This window comes from Argopecten irradians, chromosome 3, assembly GCF_041381155.1.
Source record: "Argopecten irradians isolate NY chromosome 3, Ai_NY, whole genome shotgun sequence".
Lineage (NCBI taxonomy): Eukaryota > Metazoa > Mollusca > Bivalvia > Pectinida > Pectinidae > Argopecten > Argopecten irradians.
The window spans coordinates 25,656,571-25,682,415 of record NC_091136.1 but is presented as its reverse complement, the minus strand read 5'-3'; the positions used below and the strand labels follow the sequence as shown (position 1 = coordinate 25,682,415).

General features: G+C 33.2%; 1 protein-coding gene across 1 annotated transcript; it reads right to left on the bottom strand.

The window, feature by feature from the left end:
- Positions 1–255: 255 nt before the first annotated feature.
- Positions 256–22,684, bottom strand: LOC138319591 (regulator of G-protein signaling 7-like). Its single transcript, XM_069262742.1, is given in 15 exon segments — positions 256–941; positions 8,219–8,311; positions 8,716–8,830; positions 9,121–9,195; positions 9,408–9,539; positions 10,242–10,355; positions 11,157–11,218; positions 13,144–13,230; positions 16,100–16,174; positions 16,285–16,366; positions 21,972–21,994; positions 21,996–22,022; positions 22,024–22,115; positions 22,378–22,429; positions 22,661–22,684. Coding segments are annotated over 15 exon segments (1,095 nt in total). The 3' UTR covers positions 256–899.
- Positions 22,685–25,845: the final 3,161 nt, after the last annotated feature.

Below are 25,845 nucleotides of genomic sequence, written 5' to 3'. Positions count from 1 at the left end.
AGTCAGACATGAAGGAAATTGTTTTATTTGAAGTGATTTCTAGTTCTATATAGTCAACACCTAGTGAGATAATATGGAATATTAATGTGTTTTTGTATTTTTGCATTCTATAAAAATAGCACCACTTTCTTCTACAAATTAAAACATTCTAATGGTTAGATATATTTGCTGAAAGATAACAAAAAGTTCTCATTTCTAGAAAATATTCCACTAATAAGGAAAAGCTTGGGTGCAAACTCAGCAAGAAAATATTGAATCTTTTTAAAAAGAGATCATTCATGAAATGTACATTTCTCATTCACACAAAGTTATTCTTCTTTGCTGATCTCTTCTGTGACGCCTGGTCCCACTTAACCTGTAAAAACATTTCTGACAGTCCGTTTGAGGAGGTTGGGGAAACAGAATGATCAAAGCAGCATCATATATATGTTGCCATTTTTATACTCATTGATTTCATGCAGAGTACCCTAAACTTTCATGCTCCCATAGCACTTGTAACCATAGCAACCATGCCATGTCACATCCATAGCTAAGATGGTGGGCATGCAGATAATTGTTCGACCCATAGTTACAGGTTTTCAGTCTCCATGCCCAGTACAACTTGTACCCATATCATTCATATAGGGCCTGCTCCATCACCTATTATGGATGTACTTCCGCAGTTGCTCAGAACTGTAGTCGTTGCTTCGATGCATTGTATGGTCTTGGGCTACCATGTTGATTATGAACCTTTATTTGCCATGTTGAATAACAAAGTATTGAAAGATACAAAAGGACGCCAACTCCACACAATGTTGGATTAAGAATTTTATACTCTTTTAACGTCGTCCTTCTAAATCGTGTCAAGTCTTCAATTGGAAAAAACGGAATTTTCGTTTCTTTAACTATGTCTTGATAAATCAAACGGCTACCACCTTCCGAATCTCCAATCGTTTTCTACTCTGTAAAGTAGTAAGAAATGTACCATTTGTAAATAATCACACACTCACATCAGATTGTTCTCTCCATTGGTTAGTATTAGTGTACAGATACTGGCAACTATATACACAGCAGAACAAAAACTAAATGCACACACCATCATATTGGTCATTCATAAAATCAAAACAGACAGATATATAATGCTTTCAAATGATTTGACAAAAAAACTTTTTTTTGGTTCTTTTTCCCTTTTTTCTGTCAAAACTGTGAAATAATTAGAAAATGGTTTGTCTTATTGTAAAAGTAAGCTGTGATTATAAAAAACGTAACATTGGACAGATTGAGATACAATGTAGCTATTACGGTCATAAAAAAAATCTCAACGTTTTTTGGTACTGAGAGTTTCTTTAAAATCAAACCCACTACAGTTATATAAAAAATTACTATAAATTCAAAAATATGTCTATTTACCCTTAAAGGACAGAAGGGCTGAAAGACCCAAGTTAAGGAATTGTATATATAAAAATTATTAAAATTATGACATATTTCATGAACAACTTTTTGTTTTTAGATGTCATATATATATGATTTTATAATGTTATTATGTTACACAAATACACATAACTTAGAGAGCGTGTATATATAATATATATATGGTGCAGTGGATGTTGCAGCAAATGCACAAGAAACTTAACAAGATAACAATTAACTATACATAGAAGTAAAGGTTATATACATGCACACCCTAACTGTCAGGTTAAAGTTCATAAACAATTGTGCATTGAGACAACATTGCATGCTTGATTACATTGTTATGCAGTTATGATGACCAACTCATACGTTTGATATCAGGTTAAAGCATCTTTAATTGATTAAAACCAAATATTACCTGATAAATTACCTGAATATTTTACCTGTAGTGATCATTATATATGCCCTGGCCCCGATATTTCGAAATATATTACGTCAGAAACGGATTAAAGTAAAAAATATATACTTAAGTTACCTGAGTGACTTATTGGTAAGTTTTTGACTTACCGTATGTGACCCTATAAGAGCCCCCTCCCCCTTTTTAGGCTTCAATTTCAATTACTTTGAATTAAATGCAGACTGAAAGTTTGAAAACTGTGTTGGTTTTCTACCAATTTCTTTTGCAAATTGATTGATGGCTTTCTTTGTAGAATAATTTCATGAAAAGCAAGTCCAAATTTTCAAGAGCCCTCGATTTGCCCTGAGTGTTTATTGGGTCCAATACAGTAAGTCAGTAGTTTTTTTGGTTTCGATAATCCGGGCCTGGTCATGTCTTCATAGATAGTGGCCAGTTTCAATTTAGTATCTTCAGTTGTCATATATTCTACCCGTTTAGGGCATTCATGATCAATAGCTGTACTTTCACAGTACTTTAATGTAAATAAAACAAAAATCCTCTAGAACATCTAAAATTCACCAGCAGAAAGCGTGCTTTTTTTTTTTTAAAAAGAATGTTCCAATGTATGAGTAAATAAACAACGCTGACATTGTCACATGTCATCAGTAAAGTGATTATCGGAACCACATGTGGTACATGTACTACAGCCACATGTGGTACATGTACTGTCAATACAGCCACATGTGGTACATGTACTGTCAATACAGCCACATGTGGTACATGTACTGTCAAACAGCCACATGTGGTACATGTATTGTCAAACAGCCACATGTGGTACATGTACTGTCAAACAGCCACATGTGGTACATGTACTGTCAAACAGCCACATGTGGTACATGTACTGTCAAACAGCCACATGTGGTACATGTACATAAATGTACTGTCAATACAGCCACATGTGGTACATGTACTGTCAATACAGCCACATGTGGTACATGTACTGTCAATACAGCCACATGTGGTACATGTACTGTCAATACAGCCACATGTGGTACATGTACTGTCAAACAGCCACATGTGGTACATGTACTGTCAAACAGCCACATGTGGTACATGTACAATGACATATACAGCCACATGTGGTACATGTACTGTCAATACAGCCACATGTGGTACATGTACTGTCAAACAGCCACATGTGGTACATGTACTGCAATACAGCCACATGTGGTACATGCACTGTCAATACAGCCACATGTGGTACATGTACTATCAATACAGCCATATGTGGTACATGTACTGTCAAACAGCCACATGTGGTACATGTACTGTCAATACAGCCACATGTGGTACATGTACTGTCAATACAGCCACATGTGGTACTGTCAATAATTACACAATACCACATGTAATACTATCACCCGTACTATTGACACAGACCGGTTCGGTAAAACGATGGTCACCAACAACCACATTCTGTGTCAAAAAGTTTCCAAATCTAGCATGATCAGTTTCAATATAAGGTACTGTCAGTAGTTACTTATAACATGTTAGTAATTCAAATTAAAAAGCGTTTAACTAAAACATGTCAAAGTCAGTGAAAACATACAAGGTTCAAAGGTGAAAAAAAACAAGACTAAGGGAGTAATTGTGATTGGCTATAGGCAACAAGCAAAAGTTCAAGATAGAGCTTTGATTGGCTAAGGAAAACAGATGTGGACAGGCAGCTTTAAGGTGGAATGGCAGACGATGCACGGGTTGATATGTAGAGTCATTCCATGCAGGTTCACGGTGCACCTCCCAGACTTAAACTTGGTAGCTTGGGGATAATGGATCTCGTCTGCTAGACATGGAAAAAGACAAAACACAGTGGTAAAGTGTTAGTACAGTGGAGTATCCACTGGGAAAGTTAGAAAGATGAAATCATTATAGGTGTGATGTAATACAGAGCTACTAATCACTACAATCATCTAAGTGTGTCCTCTACATGGATGGATGCAGTTGTGGAAGTTCAAACAAGATTTTAACATAATTTGAATAGCAAGAACTTCTCCTGTTAATTATAGTTTGTTGATAAATAAAATATTGCTCACATGGAAAGATATATAAATGCTACATCTGATTTGCTAAAAGTGATTTTTTTTTTTAATTGTATTAATGTTCCAGAAAACTCCTGCATTATCACTTATCTTCACTTATATTGGTTCTAATATACACTCAAGATTATGCTTGAATTGAATCATTCATCTTTATTAGTTTAAACATTATGTCTCCTTTTTATTCTTGAATAGTCTCAAGATGTTATACATTTAATGCAAAAATATTATATTTATTGAATTTGGAGTACTATCTTTGGTTATAAGACATTTAAAATTTGCTTCTTACTAATATTAATCTTGAATATTTCTTGTCTATTTTTATTTTAATCAATTTACTTATAATAAGACTATGATTTAAAATGATATCAGCACCGGTAAGTTTATTTTCATAATTTAATTTTGTTTTTTCTTAAACCTTTGATACAATGTCAAAACTACCAGTTAGTAATGAAAGAAAAGGTGCATTATAACGAGGGTAGAATGTAATTGTCTGTAAATTTATTATAATATATAACCAAATAAAAGTTAATATTTGAAATTTTCTAAAAAAAATAAATAAATGATTAAATAAAATCAGCAATAGATGAGGAATAAGAACTTAAGAAAGCCATCAAAATGCACACAATGCCTATATATGAATAGATGAGGTTATATACATGGGAGCAGGTCAATCACCTGGGTAGGTCAAACATATACAACAATTGTGTAAATCTCAAGAAAGTTACTCTAAACAAGGCAACAGGACTTACACTAAAAAAAAATGAAAATTGAAAGTAAATTTTTCAGAAAATAACTTTGATTTCTGATGAATAAAATTTTCTACACTATTTTTGATAAAACTCTTTGAAAGAACAAAAAAAAGATAATAATAAAATTAGATAAATAAAAAGATTAGTGTAAATAAAATATGTAGTGTCTCATGCTACAGTTGAAATAAGACACACTGTTAGATTGTTTAAAAAAATCACTAAACAATATTTGTACATTTGATCATTTATTTCATTTTGTGTCATGTAAATTCATCTACAAATTTATGTCATGCAAACTCATTAAAATATATTGTGTTGAATAAGAATGAATAATATCAGCAGTTCTATACCATATATTACAGCCAGGTGTAGTTGTAGTTATGTACAGTTTATGTACAAAGAAGAAAATAATAATGTTGAGAAAAAAAATCAAATTGACAAAACAAACAATAAAAAATCTAGAAATATATGTAATAAATATAATATAACAAAATCAACAATTACAAACTGAAAAATTAATAACAATTAAAAGAAACAATAGCACACATATTAAAGATTTAAAACCCAGTCGAACAACAATAATACTAAAGAATAAATATCTACATAAGTGATTATACAAAAAATGCTTAATGTGTAAGTAAATACTATCACAGAAGTAATACATATAGCATAAAACATATTTTAAACTACAGATTTATCTACAAAAAATGACATGCTTGGTACTGCATTAGTTACCAACTTCTATCAACTTTTACATTCATCTACTTTTCAGATTTCTTCATTAATCAGACCTTTTAAGCAATTAAATCTAGCCCATGGAAAAAATAAAGTCATATATCACAACTATTTGGCATTAAAATTTCTCCTAATCCTAATTAGGGGCTGTGGATGTGAGACATCAATTTACCAAATTCAAACTATTGGTATTCCTCTGAAACTTCACCAAAATTAAACTTGGCCTTAAACTACAACTGATAACAGGACGTAAAGCACTTCGAGTCATATAGCTCTAAGACCCTGTCAATGTATTAAAGTACACTTTAGGTAACTGGAGAACTTGGGGAGTGAGAGTGGACAAGGTTCATCATTTGTCACCAAGTACTAAAGTAGCTCATTATCTAAGAGTTTGGGGGATCACAGATTTGAACCACAATCTAGCTGCTTCTTTTTATAGGGTCTCATATACCTTCAATGACAAAGACTTTGAGGAATTAAGGAAAAGTGTGGCAGAGTTCAATTTGGATCACTACATATGAACAGACAGGTGAATCTTAGAGCCTCCACCAGAATTAAAACGTGGTCTGCCTACCTTTCCTGTGACAAAGATATTACATATGTTTAAAATATTAAGCCTAATCAAAACAAAGTAGCTGACTAGCATCACCCAGATATTACCCGCATTATCAATGTCTAAAGGGATATAACCAGCAACAAAAACAGGACCCTAGATACTGTCGGTAACATCATAGAAATTAAAACAATCTCAACACACAAAGATAAAATTGTATCTTTGTAGTCCATTCATCACTGTGCTATGTAAAATCAATTTTTTCTTTTCTTTTTCTTTTAAACAGAAAATCTAAATTCATATAATTTAAATGAATTAATTAGCACAGAAAAAACAATTTCATATAATTAGAGAATTAATTGCTAAGGACTTTGACTTCAACATTTTATCTACTTTGGCCCCAAAAGGAAGTGTGAAAAATTTAATGAAATTTCTGACTTATACAAAGTGATGATTTAAAATTTCCAACCAGCTAGAAGTTTGTATTAAAACAGTACACATTAAATACATACAGTACACATGTAGTAAAAGATTAATAGAAAATAAGACAATGAATATTTATGCTAACAATTAGTGAATATCATTCAAGTTTAAAGAAAATGATTAATATCAATGAAATATGTCTTACATCATCCTAAACTAGCGCCAGTAACCTGCTTGCTAACACCTGCGGAGGAAAATTATTCTGGCTTCTAGTTGCAGCTCAATAGCCAACCAGGGGAGATAATCTGACTTGTAACCTCTGCACAGGAGAGGTAATCTAATTTCTCTAATCTCTGCTAGGGGGAGATAATCTGATTGGTGTCTATAACAGGAAGATACTTGATTTTTAAATCCTTAAATGGGGGAGATCTAGTCTTTGTGTAGTCTAATGAAAGATTACAAACTTTAATGTTAGGCCCTATATAGAGATGATTACCGTTTACACACAAAGATTACCAAACTTGTATACCTAGGATAGGGGAGGTAATTTAATTTCTGTAATTAATGTATTCTCTGTGCAGAGGAAATAACCTTACTTCAAGTCCCTTAACAGAGGAGATAATCTGACATTTAGTTCCCACACAAAGAAAATTCTCTTAATTCTAGTCTCTGTACAGGGGAGATAACCAAACTTCAAGTCCCTCCACAGGGGAAATAATACGACTTTGGTCCCAAAAGACACATTCTAAAATATAACAATATAACAATTGTCTAAAGCCAAATAAATTGGTCTGTGGCATTCTTTTATTTCCTCCTTTTTCATTGCCATAGAATAATAAATATCTTCTATTAAATTCTATTTCTACTAATGGATTTAGTGATAAATGGTAATTACAATGTTACTTCCATGTAAGCTTACTGTTTAATCTGCCAACAAAACAACTTATGACACATGTTTATTTACAGTTGATGTCATGTAAATTAATAGTCTGCCATGATTGTGTAAGAAACCAAGAGAAAATTATGGTTAAAGGTAAAGGGAAAATCCAACAAAAAGTTATATATTGTTAGCAAATACAAACATTGGAAACAAAAATTATGACTAAAAGTAGAAACAATATCTAAAGAAACATAATATCATTGTTTTAGTCATCAGAAAATTTTCTAGATTAACAATACATCAATTCGCAATGATAATTGTATTTTTAGTTCAAATCAAACATTCAGACAATAAAAATCTAAAAGCAGTATTATGAAATATTGTGATAATGATTTGTTTTAAACATTGCAATTCAACAGAGTGTGATTTTTATAACAAATCTAACATATTAATACCGTGCTGATCGACTGAAAACCACCAAAAACAGAGAGCTGGTCATCCCAGGACAAGTCTTTAGCTGACGAGGTCAAGGTAAAATACATCAATAAACTGACATTAAGAGGATGAAACAAAAAGGGGAGATAACTTCTTATTAACTTTTTAATACCCAGTAGATAGAGTGACTCATAAGAAAGCAAAACATAGACTTGGTTTTACATTTAAAAATTACTTATTTTTTGGTTTTTTAAATGCATAAAATTTTGATCCATGTTTGACATTTATAATTTTTAATCAATTTAATTTTAAATTAAAATAAATTCTTAAGTGACTTTGAATTATATACAGTTTGATTTGAATTTTCTGAAGAAGAAAGCTTTGTATTGGTGTTTGGTTTTTGGAGCTCTATCAACTTCTCCTAGGACTGTACAGCACAACACAATATCAAGTGGACTAGAGGGAGGTGTAGGGGACACAATACAACACACTCAGTCAGGCGGAGGAGGAGTGCTTAAACGCTGAGAAGTTGCTTGCTATTGCTGGGAGGAGTCTTACTTTTTTCCTGGTTCCACTTAAAAATTCTTTGTACATATCTGAGCGAAGATAACGACTGTAACTGTCACTTTTCATAAGCTTGAATATGTGATCCTGAAAAGATAATGACAATAGAAATTTTAGTAAGCTTGAAAATATGATTCTGAAAAGATAATTATCATAAAATTTAATAAATTTGAAAATGTTGTCATGAAAACATAGTTGAATAAAGATGATTTTAGATGCTTCAAATTTGAGTTGACGAAATGATTTCTGAATATAATTTTGAAAATTGTCTGCCCTTGTCAAAGGATATTAAGTATTAAATCCCTTGTTTGAAGAAATATAATGGTGAAGTTAATTTTGTTTGATCAAAAACCTCCAGGAGTACAACAACTAACCAACAGACAAAGGGCCATAACTCTGGCTGAAATGGATGGTGTATTAAGAAAGTACTGAGAAATCTATAATTTGATCATATATCTTATATTTCATTGAACAAATCTCTATAGTCTTACCTGAGCTTCTTCGAAACAATATCGATTTGGGCAGTTTTCTACCCGCGTGCGTACAAGTTCTGTTATACGACTATCTACATTGACAGGGTTGTGAGCACCAGGAGCCAAGAACTCTCTGAAATGTAGAACACATGATGGACATCATATCAACTATGAATGTCATGGCTCACACTGTCCATGTCAATTCTATCTCTGATTAGTTTGTGTTCACATTCATTCACATAAATAATGACAGATTGATTTTCACCAATCAGTGATGGAATTCAATAATTCATATATTCCAATTGAGAAACATGCTTCAATTTTGAAATTTATTCAAGGAAAGATACCTTCACTGAGTTAAGCATAGCCAATTAAGGACATCTAGTCCTTATTATCTAACCGCTATGTAAAAGAAATACTTACGAGAAAATTTCATGAACTTTACAATTAACTTTCTTCATCGCTAGTCCCTTCAGGTCTTTACAAGCTGTCCAGAACCTAGAAGATTAGTTATACATATAATATTGTACCTAGTAAATGTTGTATTAGAAAGGTTACCTGGAAAATGTCGTCAATAAACAAAAGATACACAGACATTGATCAGAAGATACAGATTACTAAAGCATTTACTAGAACTAATATGAGATGAAGATTTTCAATATATGAGTTTTTAATACAATACAAAGATAATAGATTTAAATTATACTCACTTCAAATTTTCTCCACTAAATTCTTTATCTAAAAATTTGCTAAACTGTTCTTTTCCTGCTGGATCTCCTAATAATTCTTCTATAGAAAATGCCCAGCGTTTTACCCTGCGTTGTGGAATATCCCGAGGATTTCTGCAATACAGGAATTTTTCATCACATCACTTTAGTCTTCAATTTAACCAAGTATAATCTGACACTAAAATAGCAAAACCATACATTTTATTTCTATTTAGCTCTTTTAAACCAGAAAGTTTTGGACAAAAAATAATTTAATTCTTTATTTATCTAAAGAGGATTACATATAGCCAACAGGCTACTAGATGCTCTCCTCATCTAACCAAAGCTTTCCAAACATTATTTTATCAAAATTATATCCCAAATCTTGCATCCAAAAGAAAAAGTCTACATGTATACTGTTAATATTTTGGTTTGTAATAATCAAGGCATGTTCACCTTTGACATTTTTAAAACATCTACACCCATTCTAAAAGATACTCTATGTTACTTTTGTGAATTCTAACCTAACAAATGTCTATATCTATGACCCCTGTATCCTTTGACCTTGACCAGTTATTCTCCCTTGTCTCTTGTAACCTAGCTTTGACCTTGACCAGAACTAATCTCTCCTATAACCTTGTACGAAGACTTATGACCTTCAGAAAAGTTTGAAAACTTCATTTTGTTAATTTGGGTCCTGAACAATCAATTCGGTCTCTTTTCTCAATTTATTTGACTTATTCACCCCTATAATATATTTTTTTTATTTAGAAGAGCCTAAATATCCATATCCATTCAATGACTTAACAATCTCCAGTTTCCACACATCGTACTTACACTGTTTTCTCCATCTCCCAGAAGTCTATGCAGTCTGTTACCCAGGGATTGGAAGGGTCTGGACTCATTATAAAGGGGTCAAACTCAGCATATTGTTCATAGTACGCCACATAGCTAAAACAAAGTTACAAATGAGGTGCAGACTCATTATGAAGTGGTCAAACTCAGCATACTGTTCATAGTACGCCACATAGCTAAAACAAAGTTACAAATGAGGTGCAGACTCATTATGAAGTGGTCAAACTCAGCATACTGTTCATAGTACGCCACATAGCTAAAACAAAGTTACAAATGAGGTGCAGACTCATTATGAAGTGGTCAAACTCAGCATACTGTTCATAGTACGCCACATAGCTAAAACAAAGTTACAAATGAGGTGCAGACTCATTATGAAGTGGTCAAACTCAGCATACTGTTCATAGTACGCCACATAGCTAAAACAAAGTTACAAATGAGGTGCAGACTCATTATGAAGTGGTCAAACTCAGCATATTGTTCAAAGTACGCCACATAGCTAAAACAAAGTTACAAATGAGGTGCATAAGGGTAATGTATATTCAGTCTAGCTAGGTGTTAATAAAACTTCAGACGGATAGTTTAGTATTACAGTTCTATCCATTGATTTAATTTGCGTGTAATTATGCACCGAGTCATTGAGGAGAGTGCAATATCAAATACCAATCAAATATTTATGTATTGATCTTGGCATCAATGATTGGATAATGTAGATTTAGTTTCCTTAGCTAGTATAACTATCATGAAATGTTCACCAGTCAATATTATACTGAATTCCAATTAACAATTAATCAAACAACTATAGGTGTCTATGGTAGGAGGACAGTAAACTAGTAGTAAGTGCCAAACCAAACAGGTGCTTCAGCTGATAACACCATCAATATAGTACCACTTACTTACCTCTCGGTAACTTTGGATATTTTTACTCTTCTTTTCTCTAGTTTCTTTTTTAAGGAATCAATCTGCAACAACATGAAAGTTTTGATACAAGTGTTTGGAAAATGATGACCTCTATAAAGGCATAGAAACAATTAGCCTAGGGGACATGTATCCCTTATCTTCTATTTAGCCATGTGAAGTATTCTTATTGTATACAACTTTGATACAAACAATGGAAGATTCTGTCTATCATTTAGAATGGTTCCCAAAGACATCATGAATCATCAGCACTTTTAGTTAGTTTGTGACTCGTTTAACGTCTACATGACTCTGCATATTACTAGGCTTTGTCTCACCAACTAAGGTCAATGTTCAGTCAACGAACATCATCAGAATATAGAGTTTACACTTTTATCAGAATATGACCTTGCAGTGAAATAAAGTTGAAGTTTATAAAGATTGTATCGAAACATGTCTGAAGTAATTGAATACTGTAGAATATTTATTGAAATGTCACCAACCAGGAAGTGCAGTTTAGTGGTGTACAGTCAGTTGGAGTCAAATGAACTACCCCAGGTTTTCTTGTTGGGGCCTTTACCAACTGACCTTTGAGAAATTCTGACTAGTAAAAGTTACTAGGATTTAGTTTAACATTCTATTAACAGCTAAGGTGGTTTAAGGACATACCAGAAAAAGGATTTTGGAGAAAAGTAGGAAATCCCAGAGAAAAACCATCGACCTACAGTCAGTATCAGTGGAAATTGGCACATGTGGTTTGAAACTTGCATCCAGAGATGAAGGGATAGACTGGTATTAAATTCTTATGCAGCTCCCAGCTAGCAAGGCAACCAATAGTGTAAATAGAGTCCAGGTAGTGGCAGTCTGATATAACATCCTCTTAGCTGCCCTCATGTTTCCAAGTCTTATATAAGGGTTGACATATGATTAGCTATAAAGTGTGCCTATAATGACATATAGCTATTAATAGATTTATCTGGAACTTCCCATCAATAGGTCACAGAGTAGATCTTATCCCACCGCTGCCACCACCACCACCACATACCAAGACTTGGGGCAAATTACATGCTCCACTTAGGAAGAGCCAACATTGATTAATAATAGGAGATGGATAGCTACTACAGCTGAGGGCGTTGGCCAGTTCTGGAACCCAGGTGGCATTGATGGTCCAAGGTAACATGCACTGCACCAGAAAAAACCCAACACCTTGATCTAATTTACTGTTTCTGCTGTAATAAATATGATACCATGCTTCGATGAGTTCATGAGTTGTAAAATATTGGCTGGACTGCATCAGCTTATTATCACAGGCCTGATACCATACTAGGCTGCAGTCCAAGCCGTCTGGTAATTAACTTACTGCAGCCTCACAGTTTTTATCAACTGAATCAAATTTCAAAAGCGTCTGTTTTAAGGATGCCTGCATGTATCAGAAGCTGGGCATGATTTGTATAAAATGTGAAGGAAAATAATGATGTATCGATACTACAGGCCGTACAAATTAAATCATTGATTCCTGCATAACATCTCCAGTTGTACTTCAGGATACATCTAATACACCATATCAATTTTATTGTCAATGCCGTGTGCAATGCAAGATGCCTCTGGTGTTTTCCATTTCATCATAAATCACATGTTAATAAGTATAATGTACATCAATCTATTTAATTATAAACCTGAGCAGTATTATTCAGGGAAAAGGTGAAGGGTGTGTGTGTTGGGATTAACTAGCAATGTCTGTAAAGTCTAGAAGAACAAGGAAAAACTCATGATTTCTGTCGAGCCAACCTGGTGTGAAAAACCACAGCTCTATATACAGACTAAGCCAACGAAAGAAGCATATTCTGTCAACTGACTGAAAAAGACTGTATTTAACCACACCATGTCCTAAACTACCCTGTCTGTTAATAGAATGTTAAACTAAAATCAAACCAAACCAAACATTGCCCCAAATCAATTGTTACAATAACTGACGTCTGCGAGCCCTCACCTCATGTCGTATACTTTCACATGGATTGTGTAGGTCCGCCTCTGATACACTTGGACTTATACGACCACCAGGTACAGCGTAATTATGCTGGAATCAGAACAAGATACTCTCTGTAATACTCATAAAAAAATAAGAGTAAACAAGAGGCCCATGGGCCTTAACGGTCACCTGTGTTCAGATACAGAATGAAACAAAGACATGCATATAAACGCTATATATTTGCCCATCAGGCCCTTGAAGTCAGTCAGTGATTTTATAAATTTGACTTTTTAATCTATGAAGATTATTTGGTTCCATCAAATCTGTGAAATCAGCAAGAAAGATTTTTGAAATGTTATCCATTTTGACCCCTTTTGGCCCCACCCCTCTGGCCCCTGGGGGTCGGCCAGGACCAATATGGATATGATGTTAAAATGCTATCTCAGACTAATAATTCTAACCCAGTTTGACTAATTTCCTATGAAAAATAGGCAAATAATGTTCATAAATGTGTTTTTCCTATATAAACTAAAGTAAACTTGACCCCCTCCCCAGAGGGAAACATGGGACCCCAGGGCCATGAAATTCACAATTTTTGTAAAGGACTTTAAGACCTTTCAAGTAAAAGTTACTAGGATTTAGTTTAACATTCTATTAACAGCTAAGGTGGTTTAAGGACATACCAGAAAAAGGATTTTGGAGAAAAGTAGGAAATCCCAGAGAAAAACCATCGACCTACAGTCAGTATCAGTGGCAATTGGCACATGTGGTTTATAAATTGCATCCAGAGATGAAGGGATAGACTGGTATTAAATTCTTTGCAGCTGGCCCCAGCCCCTGTAGCCCAAGGTGTAACCAGAGTCCAGGTAGTGGCATCTGATATTAAATGTTATCTAGCTGCCCTCATGTTTCCAAGTCTTATATAAGGGTTGACATATGATTAGCTATAAAGTGTGCCTATAATGACATATAGCTATTAATAGATTTATCTGAAACTTCCCATCAATAGGTCACAGAGTAGATCTTATCCCACCGCTGCCACCACCACCACATACCAAGACTTGGGGCAAATTACATGCTCCACTTAGGAAGAGCCAACATTGATTAATAATAGGAGATGGATAGCTACTACAGCTGAGGGCGTTGGCCAGTTCTGGAACCCAGGTGGCATTGATGGTCCAAGGTAACATGCACTGCACCGGAAAAAACCCAACACCTTGATCTAATTTACTGTTTCTGCTGTAATAAATATGATACCATGCTTCGATGAGTTCGATGAGTTCGTAAAATATTGGCTGGACTGCATCAGCTTATTATCACAGGCCTGATACCATACTAGGCTGCAGTCCAAGCCGTCTGGTAATTAACTTACTGCAGCCTCACAGTTTTTATCAACTGAATCAAATTTCAAAAGCGTCTGTTTTAAGGATGCCTGCATGTATCAGAAGCTGGGCATGATTTGTATAAAATGTGAAGGAAAATAATGATGTATCGATACTACAGGCCGTACAAATTAAATCATTGATTCCTGCATAACATCTCCAGTTGTACTTCAGGATACATCTAATACACCATATCAATTTTATTGTCAATGCCGTGTGCAATGCAAGATGCCTCTGGTGTTTTCCATTTCATCATAAATCACATGTTAATAAGTATAATGTACATCAATCTATTTAATTATAAACCTGAGCAGTATTATTCAGGGAAAAGGTGAAGGGTGTGTGTGTTGGGATTAACTAGCAATGTCTGTAAAGTGTAGAAGAACAAGGAAAAACTCATGATTTCTGTCGAGCCAACCTGGTGTGAAAAACTACAGCTCTATATACAGACTAAGCCAAAGAAAGAAGCATATTCTGTCAACTGACTGAAAAAAACTGTATTTAACCACACCATGTCCTAAACGAACCTGTCTGTTAATAGAATGTTAAACTAAAATCAAACCAAACCAAACATTGCCCCAAATCAATTGTTACAATAACTGACGTCTGCTAGCCCAGGGGGGAAACCTCATGTCGTATAAGTTATGGAAAATTGGTTAATAGGATTCAATGGCCATCTCATACGGATAATTCTGACAATATTTGACTCATTTCCTATTACAAATGATCAAATAATACTCAAAAATGTGTTTTCCCTATATAAACTATAGTAAACTTAACCCCCTCCCCAGGGGGAAACCTGAGACCCCAGGGTCATATAATTCACAATTTTTGTAAAGGACCTTAGGACCTTTCTATCTATGAAGAGTTATTTAATTCCATCACATCTGTGAGTGGAGAAGAAGATTTTTGAAATTTTAGTCAATTTTACCCCTTTTAGCCCCTCCCATAGCTCCCTGGGGGGTGGGGACCATATAATTCACAATTTTGATTGGCCTTATGCCTTAGAAGGTTTGTGCAAAATTTCATTGAAATTGCTTCAGCAGTTTTGGAGAAGAAGTTGAAAATGTAAATTGTTTACGGACATACGACGGACGACGCACGACGCACGACGCACGACGGACGACGACGGACAAAAGGCGATTAGAATAGGTCACTTGAGACTTCGTCTCAGGTGACCTAAAAATAAGGATAATCTCTGTAATACTGTTGGCCAAACCAAAGTTGTACTAATTTTCGTTCAATGTTCAGACCATATTACAACATTTTGATATATATTTCTAAAATCAGACAATTTTACAATAATTTCATCTTTGTATAATTATAAGGAATTACAAGATAAAGTAAAAATACCTGGTAAATGAATTGATAAAGCATAATTACTAATGTAATATAGATTTTTGTCATGATAATAATGTATGATCAACAAGTGAATAAAATGATGCACAAGCCTTTAACTTCTATAGACAATTTGAATATAGAAATAACTGACCAATGTAATGAACTTTAAGATGACTTATTGGTAGAGTTTTACTTTTTCTACAAATAAAGATAATTATCAAAATTGAATATTTGATACTGATGAAAACACTCACCCGCGTCATTTTTGAATGGCGGTTCATCCGACATGCTTTCTTTATATCAACTTCTGTAGTGTTAACACAGCCTGGCTATATAAAGATGAATAATAATATTAGGTATATCAAGGATAGGTACAGTCTACCATAATGTATTTTATTTAAAATCTTACATCAATTTGGTCTGTGTCTGAACTACTTACCACAGGTCGATGGACATCCCAGAACGCTCTTTCCTGGCTGTCTAAAACTTTACGTTCCAATTTGTCTCGTTTTTTGTCTACTCTGTAAGATAAAAACAAATGTAAAGGTCAGAGTATGTCAAGGTCACAGAAAATTCAAAGACACCACAACAGAAAGGTCAAAGTACAGACCAACTTGTCCATAAAGTGAATTTACCGGTAAGTGGTCAATACACATAGGTAAAATCATGTTTAAATTGGCCATTTGTAATCCCAAGAAAGTACCTGATCTTTATACAAAGATAATCACTAAGGCACTTAGGTATTGTGATGCTGACAGCAATGCCAAGGCCATGGAAGATTTACAATGCCAAAATAATTTCAAAGTCACAACATGACCACAGTTTATAATAAAATTAAACTCACAGTAATATCCATCATGTGCATATTTTCATAACATTTGTATCCCCTCAAAAGGACCATGTTAAGAAATCCTGACATACCAGTATTACCACAATTCCTCAACCTCCTGGGTGCTAGTTTGAATCCCATGTGGGAGAGTTGCCCATCGCTGAGCACTGCCCATTTGATGAGATACAGGATCATTAAGGTCACATGTCAGGTATAGAGTAAAACATGGTTATAATGAACCTCTGTGGACCAACAAAATCACTTTCTTATAAGTATAGTTCATTATATACATATTGCAAATATCTTATAATAACCTTGACAGGTATGAAAATCACTATGTTATAACCATGAATTCATTGTAAGCATGTTTGTTATAAGAGTGTTATAGTGTATATGGTTGATTTTTCTCTGGAAACTCCGGCTTTCCTCCACCATATATAACTCACATGACCTTTAGATGACCCTGGCTGTTATTAGGGCATTAAACTAATTACTAGTTAAACACCAATGGAACAAATTAAATCAGTCTTTGTCAAAGCAATAGCAGACATAAAAATAGCCTTCTATTTTTAAGAAAATACCAACTGCAAGTTAATAAATCAGTTCTGTGTTATGTGAGAGAAATCATGAAAGGTCACTGATATTTATTCGAAAGATGACTACTGGGTATGTCATTGATGTTAATGTACATAATGATCGTGTCATTAGCACCAAAACAGAGATGACTATACAACTAACACACAGTTAAAGATGTCAACTTAACTTTTAAAAAAGACCACCCAATTATCAACTGTTTCCTTTAATGGATTTTTAATTTGCATTGTTAGCCAACTGCAGATAAGAGTGTAACTAAGGTTTAATGGTACTTGGCAAACCTCCACAGATACAACCAGATGGCAGGATGGAAAATGTGGACTAGACTTTCATGAATATTCCAGAAAAAAATGACATACAGAAATTTCAGTTCATCGACTTATTATCAATACATTGGATCTCTTGATTGGGCTAAAAACAGTCTTTTTGTTGTTAAGGATCAATTTAAGGTGGGGTCTCTTTTTAGGGACTGGATACCTATTGATGCCCATCACATGCCATGCATTAAAAGTGAAGTTTGGTGCCCATGACAATTTTCACAAAGCAACAGCAGTATAAAGCAATATGCTACTTTTGAGGTAATGACAGCAAAAACCAGTTTGTTACTTTTGACACAGTAACAGCAAAGACCAGTCTATTACTTTTGAGAAAATAACAGCAAAGATCATTCTGTTATTTTTGAGAAGCCCACATTGTTATATAGGCAGTTATGGCCTATTACCTTTAAGGCAACAACAGCAAGGACCAGTCTGTTACTTTTAGGATATAACAGCAAGGACCAGTCTGTTACTTTTAGGGAAATAACAGCAAGGACCAGTCTGTTACTTTTCAGGAAATAACAGCAAGGACCAGTCTGTTACTTTTCAGGAAATAACAGCAAGGTATGGTCTGTTACTTTTCAGGAAATAACAGCAAGGACCAGTCTGTTACTTTTCAGGAAATAACAGCAAGGTATGGTCTGTTACTTTTCAGGAAATAACAGCAAGGACCAGTCTGTTACTTTTCAGGAAATAACAGCAAGGACCAGTCTGTTACTTTTAGGGAAATAACAGCAAGGACCAGTCTGTTACTTTTCGGGAAATAACAGCAAGGACCAGTCTGTTACTTTTCAGGAAATAACAGCAAGGTATGGTCTGTTACTTTTCAGGAAATAACAGCAAGGACCAGTCTGTTACTTTTCAGGAAATAACAGCAAGGACCAGTCCTTTACTTTTCAGGAAATAACAGCAAGGTATGGTCTGTTACTTTTCAGGAAATAACAGCAAGGACCAGTCTGTTACTTTTTAGGAAATGACAGCAATGTATGGTCTGTTACTTTTCAGGAAATAACAGCAAGGTATGGTCTGTTACTTTTCAGGAAATAACAGCAAGGACCAGTCTGTTACTTTTCAGGAAATAACAGCAAGGTATGGTCTGTTACTTTTCAGGAAATAACAGCAAGGACCAGTCTGTTACTTTTCAGGAAATAACAGCAAGGACCAGTCTGTTACTTTTCAGGAAATAACAGCAAGGACCAGTCTGTTACTTTTCAGGAAATAACAGCAAGGACCAGTCTGTTACTTTTCAGGAAATAACTGCAAGGACCAGTCTGTTACTTTTAGGGAAATAACAGCAAGGACCAGTCTGTTACTTTTCAGGAAATAACTGCAAGGACCAGTCTGTTACTTTTCAGGAAATAACTGCAAGGACCAGTCTGTTACTTTTCAGGAAATAACAGCAAGGACCAGTCTGTTACTTTTTGGGAAATAACAGCAAGGACCAGTCTGTTACTTTTCAGGAAATAACTGCAAGAACCAGTCTGTTATTTTTAAGGAAATAACTGTAAGGACCAATCTGTTACTTTTAAGAATCACACATTGATACGGGCAGGAATTGTCAAGCAACATCTTAGATCATGACCTCAGGGTCGCATGGTCAATGTTCTACTGGACTGTTCAAGTTAACCAGCCCACTAACACACAAGGATCAGTGTACTTTCAGCCAATGTGTCAAAGAGCCCAATCAATAGATCCAGTGTATTAATAATAAGTCAATGAACTGAAAAGCACTCTTTATATTCAAAAGATTGCCTAACAAATCCATAGGCCAATTCCATGGAGTTGTTGATCACGATTTCTTGCTTCCATCCTTGAGTCCATCAAAGAAATATGAGTCAGAATATTAGCAGATTGGATCTATACCCATAATCCATGTTCAAACATGACCTGGCAGTGAACAATGACTTATTTCACAAACAATAATTGACACAGATTTTGTGTATTTTTCTCTCAGCTGAATTCTTATGATGTCTTCAGCTGAAATCTTATGATGTCTATATTTTGGTTCTTTCCCGATTTATTCCTTGACCCTATTTCATTAAAATTCCTGAATAGCATAATTACTTCTTTTAAACTACATTTGTAGTAGTGTTTCTTCTAATCAAATAAAGTTCAGATTTTTTTCTACAATAAATATTCTCATAAAACTTGTCTGCAATTATCCTATGGCACATTTTATCAAGATTAAGGTGGTTTTTTTAATAAGTAAAAAAAAAAATGTTGAAATTCGAACATGTTTGAAGTCCAGTCCATGCTTGACTGTATGTGGCCCCTGGGAACTGTTTATGTAGATATGAGGGCCATTACTTATCTGGCTGAGATGAGGGAGTCAGCACTATAGATCATATACCACACATAGAGCACAGGTCCTAATGGATTTTATTACATATTGAAATTAAATTAAACTACTGTGGTTATGCTGCCTGTCTGATACATTTAGGTTACTCTACGATGGCCCTGATTGTGTTGCTTACCATAGCATGATTCCGAGGCATAAACCACCTTTATAGGTGGCAAAACAGGGTGTCATAATGATCACATCTGGCTACATAAAGCTCCCCAAATTAAGTTGTGCATTCTTTGTGCGTGTGAGCTTCACATCTAACTACATTGCATACTGCATATATGCACATCTACATTTGGTACTTCAGGTAGAATGTATCACATATTGGTATAAATTAATAAGGAAATTCAATTTCATCCATTACACACTGAAAACTAGCTAGTATATAAATTACCGTCTGCTCCTACTGATTTTATCACTGAGAAGTCTATGTCAAAGAAACATTGGATAGATACATCACATAAATGTACTTCAATGGGCCCTGTTGAAGAGTTTCATTAGCTTGTGTGCTTGTTGCAGAATGTTAAAACCATATGATACATGAGTGTATCATTTTTACTGAAATTAAATTTGAAGTCTTATCATGATCGAAATCAAGTGTTCATCTCTTTCAATACATACAAATTTGAAGTATTAAGTATCTGCAGATTCTTGAATTCATTTACTTGGTATGTTTTACACCTCTATACCAACACTTTGATAGATACGTTACTGTCAAATATAATTTTGGCATATCAGCTTTAGTTTCATCAAAACTTAATGACAATGGAAGAATTTGATAGAACAATGATTTAAAATTCTGAAAGTACATTGGTCTCAAGTGAAGTGAAACTGATCACAAAACTGGCTCCGATTTCTCGAAACAAAAGTACAGACTTAAGTCAAAACTTAAGTTTTTCTCCTTATGTAAACTTATGTGAATAAAATTGACTTAAGTCAGTTTTTGACTTAAGTTTGTTTCGAGAAATCGGGGCCTGATCCACAAGAAATCAAGTCCTCAAAATTGTATAGAATTATAAGAGCAACTTCCCTGTTTTTTTATTCTCAATTATAAATCACTTGTCTTTGATACATAATTCTAAGTCACAACTTCTATTTTCGAAGAAAAAATGAATGTGACAGATATATTATGGTAATAGCATACCAAACACAAGTTAGATTATTATAATTGAATGATCGCTGCCAGAGCTGCGGTATCGGTATGTAATCACGCCTCACATGTTACATGTGTGCCTATTCAATACAAAATGAAAAGTCATGAAGATGATACTTTTTACATGATATTTTATGAAGAGATTTTCTGGTACAGGATAATATATCCTCTACAAATTCTGCTATATACTGTCAATGATAACAGTATTTTTCAGTGTTACATCACTTCAGGTTATCCAACTTGTATTGAAACTAAGAAATAAATTGATGCTTTTCTAATGTTTATCCAGTTCATTCTTAAAATAATTTCAGTTTTTAGCACAAACAACACTCTCGTGTGCTGTACCAGGATGGTTTGACTGACAGCTGGTGAACCGTCAATTGTCTCTGTTGTATTAGCTTTATGACCGTTACTCTCTTTCCAACAGAAATAGCCGAGACTTTTGGTAAGACTTGAACAACCTATCAGACCTATGTGAACATCCAGTATCAGGAAAGTACACTATGGGTTGACCATCAGTGAAAGTTTTCTGGCAATCTTACAATTTGAGGCTATTAATCTCTCAGCATTTTTTGTCTTTACTATGATATGGATTTTTGTCAGTAATGCTTGAGAAACTAGAAAATATTTTTTTATAAATAAATGCCCCAAGATCCATGTACATTAAGTTTCACATATTGGTTTTTTATTTCATTTTTATTTCTTAAAGCAGCATGCATTCTTGTATTTTTATATTTCACACCAATTGACTGTTAGAAGCATCTGTCACACCTGCATATACCTAATTGGCTTTGTCTAATTGATCAATACATAATGATGACATCACAAACTCAACGTTTTATCTGTTTATACAAAATATGTTATAAAATAAAAACAAATCTATACTTACTTTGCCTGTGCTTCAGCTTGCATAATAGATAAATTCCCATTTCCTGGAGAAACATTTTCTGGAGTCTTGCCAGATTTTCTGCTTCGTAATCAGCTAATTCTAAGCGTTGTTTGTTCTGCATCGTCCTCTTGCATAAATACACCGCTGTAAAAAACACCAAATCAACAAATAAGATATTATAGATTTTTTTGTAATAAATTTTCATTGAGAGACAAAGTGGAAGAAAAAGGTGAGCATTAGTTGTCAATTATCATATAAGCATTGAAATTGCTTCAATCTGTTTTAACAAGCATGTGACAAAGGTTATATGAAAGTGCCCTATAGACTATCATATTGGATATCATTGTTATTATTTGTATTAGTAAATCTTTTATTTCACAGGTCAAATAATTACTTAATTCCTTACCATAATCTGTATTTTCCGGTTCCCCACATCTTGATGGCCAAAAACAGGGCGTCTACACAAAATCAGAACAAAAAGAATATTTAAATAACAGAGAAATAGGCAAATATATAATAATAACGTATAAATATGCTTCAGCAAATACATGTATTAAACATATTTGTCTAGACAATCATTAAGTACACAAGCTTAAAGGGCATCAATAATTCATAGGAGACAATTACGTTTGTAATGCTTGCATGTTTGCTATGTGCTGACATTACATTTGTCAGTAGTACATTTATACAGGCACAGTGACAGGTTTAGACATTCCTTGATATAACATGTTTTAATTTTCATTGTACATCAATGTCCTGAAGGATCTGTTCTTTATATTTTGTCCTTTGCTTTCTTTTAGGTTTGTTTCTATGCCCTCTGCTATTAGGTTTTGTCCATTGATCTATGGTCTATAATTTGTTGAAGTTCTCTGTAGAATGCTTTGTCTCATACCCTCTACGTTTTGTTTAAGTCTGTTCTATGCACCCTGCTACAGGCATTATATTTATGCTATGTTTGTATGATTACTATGCCTTTCGTTATAAATTTTATCCTATATGCCTTATATAATGTATCTTATCATATATGCCTTTCTTATGTATTTTATCCTATATGCCTTTATTATGTATTTTATCCTATATGCCTATATTATTTATTTTATCCTATATGCCTTTCTTATGTATTTTATCTATATGTCTTATATTATGTATTTTATCCTATATGTCTTTCATTATGTATTTTATCCAATATGTCTTTCATTATGTATTTTATCCTATATGCCATTCATTATGTATTTTATCCTATATGTCTTTCATTATGTATTTTATCCTATATGTCCTTTCATTATGTATTTTATCCTATATGCCTTTCATTATGCATTTTATCCTATATGTCTTTCGTTATGTATTTTATATCCAATATGTCTTTCATTATGTATTTTATCCTTATATGTCTTTCATTATGTATTTTATCCTATATACCTTTCATTATTTTTTTTATCTATATGTCTTTCATTATGTATTTTATCCTATATGCCTTTCATTATGTATTTTATCTTATATGTCTTTCATTATGTATTTTATCCAATATGTCTTTCATTATGTATTTTATCCAATATGTCTTTCATTATGTATTTTATCCTATATGTCTTTCATTATGTATTTTTTCCTATATGTCTTTCATTATGTATTTTATCCTATATGTCTTTCATTATGTATTTTATCCTATATGTCTTTCATTATGCATTTTATCCTATATGTCTTTCGTTATGTATTTTATCCAATATGTCTTTCATTATGTATTTTATCCTATATGCCTTTCATTATGTATTTTATCCTATATGCCTTTCATTATGTATTTTATCCAATATGTCTTTCATTATGTATTTTATCCTATATGTCTTTCATTATGTGTTTTATCCTATATGTCTTTCATTATGCATTTTATCCTATTTGTCTTTCCTTATGTATTTTATCCTATATGTCTTTCGTTATGTATTTTTTCCTATATGTCTTTGGTTATGTATTTTATCCAATATGTCTTTCATCTTATATGTCTTTCATTATGTATTTTATCCTATATGCCTTTCATTATGTCTTTCATTATGTATTTTATCCTATATGTCTTGATTATATATTTTATCCAATATATCTTTTGTTATGTAATTTATCCTATATGCCATTTGTTATTTATTTTGTCCTATAAGTCATTTGTTATGTCGTAATGCTGTTTGTTATGTATTTTGTCCTATATGGCTTTTGTTATTTGTTTTTGTCCTATATGCTGTTTGTTATTTGTTTTGTCCTATATGGCTTTTGTTATTTGTTTTGTCCTATATGCTGTTTGTATTTTCCTATATGCTGTTTGATATTTGTTTTGTCCTATATATGTCGTTTGTTATTTGTTTTGTCCTATACATCATTTGTTATTTGTTTTGTTCTATATGCTGTTCGATATTTGTTTTGTCCTATATATTGTTTGTTATTTGTTTTGTTCTATACATCATTTGTTATTTGTTTTGTCCTATATATTGTTTGTTATTTGTTTTGTCCTATGTATCGTTTGTTATTTGTTTTGTCCTATATACCTTTGTTATTTGTTTTTGTCCTATATGCTGTTTGTTATTTGTTTTGTCCTATATGGCCATTTGCTTTTGTTATTTGTTTTGTCCTATATGGCCTTTTGTTATTTGTTTTGTCCTATATGCTGTTTGTATTTTCCTATATGCTGTTTGTTATTTGTTTTGTCCTATATGTCGTTTGTTGTTTGTTTTGTCCTATACATGTTTTGTTTTGTATATATCTGTTTGTTATTTGTTTTGTCCTATATATCGTTTGTTATTTGTTTTGTCCTATATATATATATATATTTGTTTTGTTCCTATACATCATTTGTTATTTGTTTTGTCCTATATGTTTTGTTATTTGTTTTGTCCTATATATCATTTGTTATTTGTTTGTTATTGTTTTTGATTTGTCCTATATATCGTTTGTTATTTGTTTTGTCCTATATATGTTTTGTTATTTGTTTTGTCCTATATATCGTTTGTTATTTGTTTTGTCCTATATATCGTTTGTTATTTGTTTTGTCCTATATATTGTTTGTTATTTGTTTTGTCCTATATATTGTTTGTTATTTGTTTTGTCCTATATATTGTTTGTTATTTGTTTTGTCCTATATGTCGTTTGTTATTTGTTTTGTCCTATATATCGTTTGTTATTTGTTTTGTCCTATATGCTGTTTGTTATTTGTTTTGTCCTATATGTCCTTTGTTATTTGTTTTGTCCTATATGCTGTTTGATATTTGTTTTGTTCTATATGCCTTTATTATTTGTTTTATCATACGTCCGTATGGCCTATGCCCGTATGGCCTATAACCTCAGTGTCATATCTCCCATTGTCTATAATCTCTGTCCTACTGGTCTTTGTCCTATATTTGGTTTCCTATGTCATTTTTTCCTGGAACGTTTCATCAATAGTGAGGTGACAACACGGCGGCAGCTACAGAGATGTAACGGTGAACAGATTACTGGTCAATATTTCTCTGTTTTGATGGGTGTATAGAGACACATAAGGCTAGACACATACTCCGATCACTGTACTCTCGGTCCATATATAGCCACATACTGACCATTCTCGCCTAAAATATCATTTGTTATAAGCTTAGTACTAATGTACTTATTTGCTTTGGATGACCTTGACCTTTTAATGCCAATTATTTTCCTGTTTTGGATCTGATTACATCCATTTATTTTGTATGTTCATCATTGGAATTTCAGAAAAAATCAATTCCACAAAAACATGAAATTGTCAATAATTATTCCTCATTTGTTGCTAATTGCTCATATCTTTTACTTGTTAATCGATGCAATTTCAGAAAAAATCTATTTACTGAAAAAAATATATAGTTACACTGAACAAGAGGCCCATGGGATT